This window comes from Rhipicephalus microplus, unplaced genomic scaffold (genome assembly GCF_043290135.1).
Source record: "Rhipicephalus microplus isolate Deutch F79 unplaced genomic scaffold, USDA_Rmic scaffold_21, whole genome shotgun sequence".
Taxonomy (NCBI): Eukaryota; Metazoa; Arthropoda; class Arachnida; order Ixodida; family Ixodidae; genus Rhipicephalus; species Rhipicephalus microplus.
This window is the reverse complement of record NW_027464594.1, coordinates 94,938-106,141: the sequence shown is the minus strand read 5'-3', so window position 1 is coordinate 106,141 and position 11,204 is coordinate 94,938. Positions and strand designations below refer to the sequence as shown.

General features: G+C 42.1%; 2 protein-coding genes across 5 annotated transcripts; one reads left to right on the top strand and one right to left on the bottom strand.

Annotated features, from left to right (window-relative positions):
* Positions 1 to 876: 876 nt before the first annotated feature.
* LOC119163779 (uncharacterized) lies at positions 877 to 4,886 on the bottom strand. The gene is made up of 8 exons (XM_037415848.2): positions 4,555 to 4,886; positions 3,910 to 4,007; positions 3,486 to 3,822; positions 3,095 to 3,231; positions 2,363 to 2,501; positions 2,211 to 2,285; positions 1,334 to 1,454; positions 877 to 987 (listed from the first exon to the last, which is right to left on the bottom strand). Exons 1-8 carry the CDS (start codon positions 4,739 to 4,741, stop codon positions 954 to 956), a joined length of 1,128 nt encoding a protein of 375 aa, XP_037271745.1. The 5' UTR covers positions 4,742 to 4,886; the 3' UTR covers positions 877 to 953.
* Positions 4,887 to 4,969: 83 nt separating this feature from the next.
* LOC142785366 (uncharacterized) lies at positions 4,970 to 7,078 on the top strand. Of its 4 annotated transcripts, none has more exons than XR_012888941.1 (6): positions 4,970 to 5,221; positions 5,516 to 5,686; positions 5,776 to 5,952; positions 6,026 to 6,100; positions 6,401 to 6,472; positions 6,823 to 7,078. XR_012888941.1 is itself a non-coding variant. In XM_075883841.1 (4 exons), the coding sequence occupies exons 1-3, from the start codon at positions 5,114 to 5,116 to the stop codon at positions 5,947 to 5,949; spliced, it is 453 nt and encodes a 150-aa protein (XP_075739956.1). In that variant the 5' UTR covers positions 4,970 to 5,113; the 3' UTR covers positions 5,950 to 5,952; positions 6,026 to 6,264. The 4 variants fall into 4 exon arrangements, 1 of the variants encoding a protein (XP_075739956.1); XR_012888939.1 differs by having other exon boundaries at positions 6,820 to 7,078; XR_012888942.1 differs by lacking the exon at positions 6,401 to 6,472 and having other exon boundaries at positions 6,820 to 6,985.
* The last annotated feature ends 4,126 nt before the right edge of the window (positions 7,079 to 11,204 follow it).

Sequence of the window (11,204 nt, the reverse complement as noted above, 5' to 3'; positions counted from 1 at the left end):
TCCACTTGGTGTGAATAGGCTGACCTGTTGAAGCCAACTGGTGGTGAATAGAAAACCCGTTGACCTGAAATGGTCAACCCATTGAAAATTAATGGTAGGCACGTGGTTGCCCGGCAGGTCTCAGTAGACTAACCCGTTGAAGCTAACTGGTAATCCTGTGGTTCCAGATGTTTGGCCCACTGATCGTAACTGGCATTCCAAACAGCCCCCAATTCATTCTAGTTGGTAAGCAAATTCAATGTGGCTGGTAACCACATGACTTCCCACATTGTTGCAAATGGTCAGCACTTTGATGGTAATTGAGACTCCAATGATTCCATATGTTTCAATAAAAGGTTGAGTTGGGCTAGTTGATACATACTTGGATACATGCAGCGCGAACTTAGACAAAGAACACAGACAAGCGCTCGTCTGCGTTGTGACTCTCTGGTCTTCGACCAAGCTGCACTGCATGTATCCAGATGATTGGCCCAGTGACAAAAGCTGGTGTTTAGCCAGTCACCATTCTACCTGGTAAGCCAATTTAATATGGCTGGCCATTAGTTTCTGGTAAGCACTTGGTTGACGCTAAATTGCTAACTGCATTTCAGCCAGCCAGTGGTTGGTATACAGAGAGAGCCAACTGAAGCTAAGTAGTAGTGTAGTAATTGCAGTCTCTTGGCTGACCTATAAACATGATTATCACATTTCTGCGGATGCAAGTAGAAAATGACAATCCTGTAGAAGGCTGGCTGTCATCACACTGCACTTCATTAATTGCAATTTCACAACACAGTGGAAACAGCACAGGCTGGATTACCTAGTGTGAATGTGACATTAATGCACACTCAAATGCATGCACATACAAGATAAAAACAATGGTAGAGAAAAAAAAAATATGAAAGAATGAAAATTTATTCACACATTCCATAATATTTACACTATTTAGAAAATGCACCAATGGTCCTCCTCTGTTAAACTTCCGCAACGCCCTGGTTGTCCTTCGCCCTGCAAATGTTTTGCAGAATTTATACATTTAGTCAGCCACACAATGGCTTACATTCTTCCAAGTCTAGATGTGATTTAACATAAAAACATTAACATAAAAATAGCTATGCATGTTGAAGGGGTACAACAGCTGTGCCAATTACGCGAATTTGATACAATTCCCCGCTTTTGCGCCGAGCTGCCAAAACCATATTGCGCCACGCTGCGCCAAAATGCCAGACGAGCCTCCAAATTTTCTCAGTCTCTTTCTGTACATGCATGTTGCAAGCAGATGAATATGGCCAAGTTTCTCTTAAAAAAAGGGGGGGGGGGGAGTCCTTTGACACAAAGAACACACTTATCTTACCGCTTGGCAAGCTTCTCAATATCTGAAAGCTTCTCAACAATGAAGTGGTTCATCTGTTTGACTGCCAACGGCAGTACTCCTGCAGGCACGCCTTGATGCTCCAGACGTGCTCTGTAGCAGTCTGAAACAACAAAAATTATCAATAAATAGCCTTGAAGAAACCAGCTGCTTAAAGAACTAATAGCATCGATATTACTTTAAGAACACAAAAGTTCAAAATTGAACTTTTAGTCATATTTCTTGATGCAATGAAGTGTTATATGCTGAATGGCCTAGAATATGCCTTAGCAGCACAGGCTTGAACAATACAGAAAGCATTCTCCAGTTAGCAAAAGTGTTCCGTTCCAGCATTTATTAGAAAAAGGAAACTGCGAACTTAGCGTGCACATGCACAAAAATAATCTAAAAAAGTAACATTTCACAGCTCTCCACTCGCACCATGTAACTGTGTGGATTTATATAGTGCAGGAAGAAAGCAGAGAACACTATTTCTTTTTTTGTCATTTTTTATGAAAGAGATATAAGTTATGATGAAAAAAATGCTGGCAGTCTACACACTAGCTCTATTGTTGGCTTTTCTTTTTTTCGACTATCTTTTTGAACTACCAGTGCATTTAAGAGACTTAAGACTTTCACCTGCCTGCACTCCTGACTAAAACAAATGAATTTAATAGTAAGTAAGAGGCAAGGTGTTGGGTCACATTTTTACAACTACATAGTTTATGTAAAATTGTGTTCATAACTGAAGTCAAAGCAGACAGTAAAGTTTGTAGTGGCTTCAAAATAGACTCAATTGCAACCGAGCTTTGCTGTGATTTCATGTACTAAGAATAAGATTGGTTCAATATGCATTCCAAGAGACTGTCTGCACACTTACCACGCATTACGTCCAACTTCCACGGTGTTAGGGGAGCCTTGCGTGGACGGTTAGGGTACCGTGGACAATGTTTTCCTGCATAACAGATATCCACAACAACGAATTCCCCCGTTACCAACTGACACACACTATGCTTTTGTATTATAACCAACCATGCAGGGAGCGCTCCTTAAGGTTGTCTTTCGACCAGATGGTGACTAGCAGGTCCTTGACAAATAAGGAATCCTTATGATGGGACTGCACATGTTCCCATGCACCTTTCTTGACCATAAGCCCTCGTCCAATGTCCACCTGCACGGAACATATGCATTCTGAAGGCATCCATGTGCAGTGCAACCTGTATTGCATATCATAAACAACAAAGGTCTATTCATTTCACCAGCACTTTGTCAGCCAGTTTTGTGGTGCTGCACTCTAGCATTCTTTCTATGAACTGCACATGGTGGTGTCAGCACCACAGTATTCATTGAGAGAAAGTGCAGCCTTTGTGCAAGACCAGTTTACAAAGTGCCTGCACCTTCTCAGTGAGGTTGTGCTGAATCCGCGCAGCACGAGATGGCTAAAACAGCAGCAGACAAGGCCAAGTGTATTCCTTAATATTTCTGTCCAACAAGTACGTTAGTGAAGTTGTTTTAGTAAGTTGTGTTGCTGACAACGAAATTCATTTTTTTTGGTTGTTCATAAGTTCTGCTTAAAATTTACACATATCTATAATGATCACTGAACTCTTTTTGGAATGTCTTGCTCAGCTGTGCAGAGACAAACTTCTATGACAAGTAATCTATAATGCTCAATCTTGCTTTATATTATTTTAACATGCTTTCAAAAGAACAGTTGTTTGTAATTTGGACAGCTGCACATTATTGACATTCCAGATAGAATACCATTGTTTCACTGTCATTCGGTTGCGGATTGGATGAACCTGGGCGAAGGGCTCGCTCTGTCAAGGTGTCTTGTAGATCCTCAGACACGGAGGGGCTCGACTGGCTGCCATCCATGATCCTTTTCATAATTCTGCAGCCTGCATTTATACATGAGGTGCCGTGCTGTTTGCATTGCCCAGAGAGGAAAAAGAGCTGACAAAATATTTTCATTAAATTTCATCAAACAGCTGTAAACAATAGCCATTTGCAGTCTAAACTCGAAATATCTTCACTTAAAGACTGCCGAACGTTTTATGGTAACAAGCTGTACACACTGCTAAATGTCAGAAGAATGGCATTAATGCTTTCACAGCACAAAATCAGTACAATGAAGACATTTTCTGCTTCATACCTTTCATGTCTTCCAGTGCAGAAATAACCTTGTCCTGAAGCTCCATGTTCAGTCTTCTGAGTTGAGCCATCTCCCTGTCTTTTTCTTCATTTTGTTTTCGCAGTTGGCGAATGATGGTAGATTTTTTCTCTACCTGCTCTTCAAGGTTATCAATGGTTTCATGAGCCCCCTGAAGGCGCCCACTGTCCATTGCTTCTTTGTGGTGCTTTTTAGAATGTGGCCCATCTTGATTTTTCGCCTGCCTCTTCATATTTTCTTTCTTGCTTTTTAAAAGCTGAAGCAGGCGTGCCTCTGCACCACTTGTTGTTTTGTTTTTCGTTTTTTCTTTGATAGGGCTCTGGGCGAAAATAGAAAATAACTTGTTACACACTGTTTACACAAGTGTTGACAGGACCTTTTGTAGGAGGTTTAGATAATAATTTACCTCCGCTTCATTCTCGTAGTCCGAAGACGCCGGCGAATAAACCCTCTTCGGAATACGCGTTCTCTCTCTGGCCTCTGTCTCCGCGAAGTCCTCCGATTCTGGAAAACGTGAGGGCGGATTGCAACATTAACATTTACTGAGTTAGTGTCACATCATCCTCTGACGCGTGCACATTTCACGATCTCTAGCATGCACTTTTATTAGTTTTATTGCATTGTAAATTAACCATCGAACCTCGTGTGAATGCTTAAGTACCGTTGTAACACAACGTCATATGCCGCGAGCGAAATAGTAGCGTATAGACCTTGTCATTAGGTATAAAAGCTGCAGTGCCACAAACAAAGGCGCGTCCTACCGCAAAAGGGCCTTATATACTCCAGGCTGATATACCCGACGCTGTTGGTATCTCTCTGCGGCCAGGTAAATACCAGCGTCATCTCCGTAGAGTTTTCAGGTATATGCATAAATTAATAATGACACCATACTTATTTGCGATTGCACGCGGTAAATTAACAAAATGAACTATGCTAGTGGAGATTATCGATAAAATACTTTGTAGTTACTAACGGTGAACAGTGCTTAGCAGTCAGCCAGGCCAAAGAGAATGCATTTCGCCGGCAACATATCAAACAAAAGCAGGCTTACCTCCCAGTGCCAGAATCCGGGCCCTATAGTAATCGCTGTCTCCACTGTCGTCCGTCCATTTGACTAAATAGAGGGATTTGGACTTGAAGTCTTGCTGGTGACGGGGGAAGAAATCTTTAACGTCTTCTATTGGCACCGTTCCAATTTTTTTATCATCTTCGTACCGGACTCGAACGTGGGTAATCATCTTGCAATGCTGAAGAAAACATCTACACACGTGCGCTACAGCTGGTCAAACGCTGGTCGCACACAGCAAGCAACAAGGGTCGACCGCAGCTGCGGATCTGATAGTTTGTCAATGAAAATGTTATTCTTCATTATAAGTAAACAAAAAATCAGAATAATTTTAAAAGTATTTTTTTACTTTTATAATGTTTGTTTAACGCTACGCTGTTTCAATCAATTCACATGCAGACTGCTGGCTGCAGGGTGTCTATGCAATATGGCAGCCGCTGTGGCCGCAGGCAGCCGGTGCACATTGTCCTATCGCTTACATCGCCGTTTCTGTACTTCGTGTCCCGGAGTGAAATAAGCCGTCTTGTTGCTTCAAGACCTCGCGATGGAGCGCGGTCCGAAGAAAAGAAAGAGAGGACCCTACAAGACTTATTTAAATCCCAAGTCTCAGTTCCAGCTACCAAGGAGCACCGCACGCGCTTGCCCGCCGACCGTAAGTTCTGATCATTTTCAACATGGATGGGCACTTTCGATCGGGGTTTTAGCTTGATCCGGGCCCTGCTGGTATCAGATCAGCGGTTGTCCACAACATTAATCTGCATGTTGCTCAACGACTTCGATCGTTGCGCCGTGTTTTACGGTCTTCCTTTTTACCACCCTTTATAGTTCTGCCCGCGAATGATCGAATGTGCTCGGCCGTGTTAAATTGCTATTTTTTATCAGTGCATTTTCTTTTTCATTAATTTAGCGCAGCAATTTAAGTCCAAATCTCATTATTTTCTTCTAGGGTGCCAGCCCTAGCATGCCTTCTTCGAGTGATGAGGCAGACAGCGACACTGAAAGGGCAGATCCACCAAGTCGAACAACATCACTGAAGAGCCGGAATAGTCACATAGCTAGTCCGGGCTCCGAACGTCCGGAAAGTGAAGAAGATTTCCCCGAGTCCGATAATGAGCCGGTAAATTGAGCTGGTAGTAGAATGCTACGAGAACTATTGTTTCTATACGATAAACCGTTTACTATATCGGCGCACTTGTTCTATCACAGGTAACGTCAAGTGGAGGCCGGTTAGGCTCGTCAGCTGGCAGTGCTATGGAAGCTCCTGCTGCAGCCCCTGAAGCACAAGAGCAGAGGAACAGCGCTGATCCGTCACAGAAATTTCCTGCACGCGAGCCTCACGCCCCAGCAGATGAAGTTATTTTACTAAGGCTTATCAGTTAATTAGTAAGCATACACATGCTATTTTATGCTTATGTATTACGATGGGAAATTATAAATTTTGGTTGGTTTTTTTTAGGACTCTCCACTTCAAGACGGCATTGCAAGCCTTTCTGACGCAGATGATTCGTCACTGTTTGATAAGGATGAAGAGGTAACTTTTACACACTAGTTGCACTCTACAAATATGTGCAGCTGGAAGATTCACATCCACTAGAATAGCCTTGAGCAAGTGCATTGGCACTGTGGTTTTCTCTTGCATAATCAGTTCAAGACGAGTTATCACTTGGGACAATAAACTCTGGGAACAACCTGCAACAGGTTTTCAGACCATGTTCTTAACACTGTCTGTTGTCATGTAATTTACGTGCTATGAGTGAACTAGCACAGCTAACTAGAATAGGCAGATTGGGTTACTGTGGCACTAAATGCTTCTTTTTTTTTTTCTTCACAGGAAGCTTTTTCAAGTGACCATGCTTCACAGCAAGGTTTCCCTGGAGATTTTCTCACATTAGATGATGACATGGTGTGTTTGTTTTCACTGGAAATAACTAGATTTATGGTCAGGTTTTAAGGGCACTACTTTCACAGGCTCTTTTATGTACTGGAAAATGTCTGTGTAAATTGGGCACTGTTAAGAGGGACACGTAGCGGTGATTTGGTGAATGATTCATTTCAAGATCACTGGCTCTTTCATTTTAAAGAATATCTCACCAGTTGGTCTGTAAAAAGTTATCAGCCTAGCAGGCATGATATTTTGTACTGATCAATAACAGAGTTGTTTGCTCATATTCATTGGGCTTATCACGGTTCACTATAACTGAATTCTGTGATAGCTTCATTGACGAAAGCTTTTTTTTTTTTTACTTTCAGCAGCCTGCTGCAGATCCAGTGACAGAGCCTGATCCATCTTGCAAGGCACGCTTTGGAGACCTTTTTACACAACTTGTCACTGAGAAAGTGGTTCTTTCGAAGGGAGATATTCTCCTAATGGCACTAAAGCATGCTGTGAAGAATAATTTGACTCTTTTGGGTTTAACTAGCTTAATAGATTTAATTAACAGAATTTTTGATAAACCTATATTACCTCACTCACAGTATCACCTACATAAACTTTTTAGCGAAACTGGCACCACTATGACTTTTTTCTTTTTTTGTCCGAGATGCTTTTCGCATATTGGCAGTCTTGAGACAAATTCTTACTTGAAATGCTCGAAGTGCAGTCACACAACTTTTGTGTCTTCCCTTTCGGATGCCCCCTTTTTTGTCACTCTCGATGTGGAGTCGCAACTTCAAAGGCTACTTAAGGACTGTGATCTTCTTGATTTAACAAAGCCCCTTCCGACGAATGGGACATTTTCAGACATCTGGGATGGTACAATGTATCGTACTTTTGTAGCCGAATCTCAACACTGTGGACCAAGAATCAGTTTCTCGTTGAATGCAGATGGGACCCCGCTTTTCAAATCAAGTGGGACATCAATTTGGCCCATCCAGCTAATTGTTAATGAGCTCCCTCCACAGCAAAGAATGTCCAAATTGGTCCTGGCCGCATTGTGGTTCTGGAAAGAAAAGCCAAACATGGCACTTTTCCAAGGTACTTTTGTTGAGAAAATGAACGAGCTGTGTGAGAATGGCGTTGAATTACAACGTCAAGGAAGGGTTGAAAAATATAAGGTCTATTGTATCTGTTCAAGTGTAGATTCTGTTGCTAGGGCACCGATGCAAGGTGTAACCCAATTTAATGGGTATTTTGGATGTAATTGGTGTCTCCAAAGAGGTGAGAGAGCTGGCGGGGCAACTAAATACCCAGTTGAGGAAGTTGAACCCACAGAAAGAAGTGAGCTCCAAATGCTAAATGACATGGAGATTGCTTTGAAAGGGGGGGTGCCTGTGCAAGGAGTCAAAACAGTGTCACCGTTGATAAACCTGCCCCATTTTAACATAGTGTGGAGCTTTGTGCCAGACTATATGCACTGTGTCTTGCTGGGGGTAGCGCGCCAGTTCCTAGAATTGTGGTTCAATTCTGATAGTGCCTGTTCAATAAGCCGACATCAGCACATAGTGGACCGCAGGCTTATGTCTATTAAGCCACCAATGGATGTGAAGCGATTGCCGAGGCCGACAAAAGAGCGGAAATGGTGGAAGGCCAAGGAACTTGAGAGCTGGCTACTTTGTTACAGTGTCCCTGTTTTGCATGGCATTCTTGAGAAGCCATACATGCAACACTGGGCTTGCCTAGTTGAAGCCTTGCACATAATGTTGCAGCGTGCAATCAGCCCAACTGAGCTCACCATTGCCGAGGGGCTATTGTTGGAGTTTCATGTGCGTGCAGAACTGCTGTTTGGCAAGTCAGTCATGACATTGCTTGCTCTCTAGGTTTGATTGTTTTTGGAAATATTTTTTTTTCGTTAAAGTCTAGTGTTTTGCATATTGTATTAGGTATCTGAATATTACCGAAAAGAGATCGGTGGGTCTGAATTTCTTTAAATTTATTATGTCTCTTTTTGTGTGTATTAATGTTTTATATTTGCATTGTGTACTGAATGTTTTCCTATATTTATTCAGTGGGTGCTGTATTTTTTTTATTCTTACTGCTATTGTATTCTTTATTTTAGTGTGTGTGTCGGGGTACTGCAATATTACATGACGCTTTTTATTCTTTTTCATACAAGTTCAGTCTTGTACACTATGCATAGAATGTGTGCTTGTCATTCATACATAATTCATTGTGCCACTGTGAGCATCCTTAAAGGCCAACTCCAGCGATTTTTCGACCATGTCAAGGTAATGGTGTTTCTGTGTTCCTGAGACACTCTTGTCACGAGCCCAATAGCTGAAATGCTCAGGAAATTCGAAAACAATTTTTAATAAGCAAAAAGGTGCAAAACCGAAACCCGACCGGGCGCCCGGTCTGCATATGATGTACTATTTGTTAAGAACTGGAGGCCGTATACTGGTTCTGCCGGCACGTAGTATGAAAACTGTGAAAGCCAGACCAGCGAAGCACCGGCAAAACACCACAGAGGAAGGAAGAAAGCTCTCCCGTGCTATGGTCGTGCCAAACACCACCGCTGTCGTCTTGGGGCCAGCACAATAAACAATGTAGGGGCCAAAGTAGCGATGCCATCGCCTGCGTCACTTTCGTTGACATGACAAACTTGACATCGCACTGACAGTGTTGCCAATAATTCTGGCAAGCGAGGCGAGTTTTTCGAGGCAATCTTTAAAATTCATTTGCAAATAATCTGCGCATCTCTCAAGCCTGTAATTGGCATAAATGACAGGAATGTGCGTAAGAGTGTACCCAGCGAATTTGATTGAGATTCGTTGACCTCGAAAAACCACCGGAGTTGACCTTTAAGCATCCTTAAATAAGTAAAGACATGCTGTTCACGTGTAAACTGTTAACCTGTATGAAACCTGTTTCTCAGTGCTTTACTGAAATGCCAGTTGTATGGCAATGCCTTTTTCCTCCTTTGGAACTAAAATTCCTTTTATTGTGATTCAATTTACTGTTATAAGTATTTGTAATATTTGAAGTATCTTGTACGCCTTGTGTTGCAGCACTGGCCAAGAAATTTTTTTACACCAAAATATGTTCTGTGCTATTTAAATCCTGTTTGCCTTGAAATAAAATTCTTTTTTTTTCAATGTTATTGTTGCCTTTCATACCTTCTTTCGGATATCTTGTTAGTGAGAACATCTAATTGTTTTCTCTTAGTTGCATAACCTTTTCTATCGTATGAATATTAAAAAAATTCAGTCATATCCTGCAGCAGCATTATATGCAGTGACAGGTAGCCCATAAACACGTGACATCAGGTGCTCACTGGTAGTTAGCCATATTCCCTAGTTTGGGAATAAGACATCGTTGGTACATTGTGATGCTGCAAACAGTAGAAGGTGCGGTTCCAATGTGTACTAGTACTTTAACTGCTGCATTTTCATGATGCATATATGGAAAGCTTAATCAGATGCCCTGATACAGTGGTTGTTTGTAAACCAGGCAAGTGTTGTAAACAAGCTTAATTTAATCCAAGGTTTAAGTAAGTGACCGAGCTCAGGGATTCCAAGCTGAAGCACTAGCTCGAATTCTGTTTGGGTAACACACATAAATGAATTGCTTTATATGGAGGGTTGGATGCATCACCGTAGATTTCCATTTATGACTTTCAATACTGCTCAGGTAGAGAATTGTAAAAAATAAACTTCAAAGTTATGCATGTACTGCAATTGGGGTGTCCTATTGGACTCTCCCATTGCAGCTTGGGTCCCATTGACGTCCATTTGAGTCCCATTGCAACCAACTGGAACCACCTATCATGACAGCAGGTCATCCTGTTAGAACTTCAAATATGCAGAGTTGGTTAAAATGTTAGAAGCCACTACATGGGAAGTCCAATTGGACAGTCCCATTGCAGCATGCACTTCCAATTGGGCACCAGTTAGACACCATTTGAACCCCACTTAGCCCCCTTTGCCACCCATTGCTCCTAACTGGAACATCCAGTTGGACCCATTAACTATTTTTGACTGGGAGGGTTTTGTGGCTCTTATGTTAGCGGTATAGGAAGAATTCAGGAAGAAAGGAAATTCAATCTAGGAAATTCAGGAAGAATTTTACATTGTTCCTGTTAGTATTCCATCATATTTATAGCATAAATATTACACCTGCCATGAAAGACATCATGACGTGACGTTATACAATGCAGTGTCGGTTGTGGGTCAGCGTAGCCTTTACCAACTCATTCGTTTATTGCACTAATATGGCTGGCTGATTCAAGAGTGATAACAACGACTGTGTAGCAGCTCTTGACCACCTGTTGTGCCACTGTCAAGATCACCAGACTCTCCATTGTGCCTTGACGAGACTGGATGATCGTCACTTTAGTCCGAAGATATCGGGTGCGTGGCCTTCAAGTACATCAACCCAAAAAGCCACACGACCTCTTGTACAATTCTTGAGGGCAACTTCGCTGAGCGACCGCCTGTGAAACCTGCACTGAGTGCGTGATGTGTGTGTGGTTTTCAATGTCCATCTCCTCCTTTCTCTTTCTTTTACTTCCTTTTCCCACTCTCCCGGCGTGTAACGTAGCAAACTTAACTTGGTCTAGTTAGCCTCTCTATCTTATATTTTCCCTCTCTCTTCATAGAGGTGACGAGTTATATAATGAAGTGCTGTTCAGGAGGTAAACAGGCAGAATGTTAGTGTTTAGGCATTCGAATAACCTTGCATTTTCAACATTTAGTTTCAC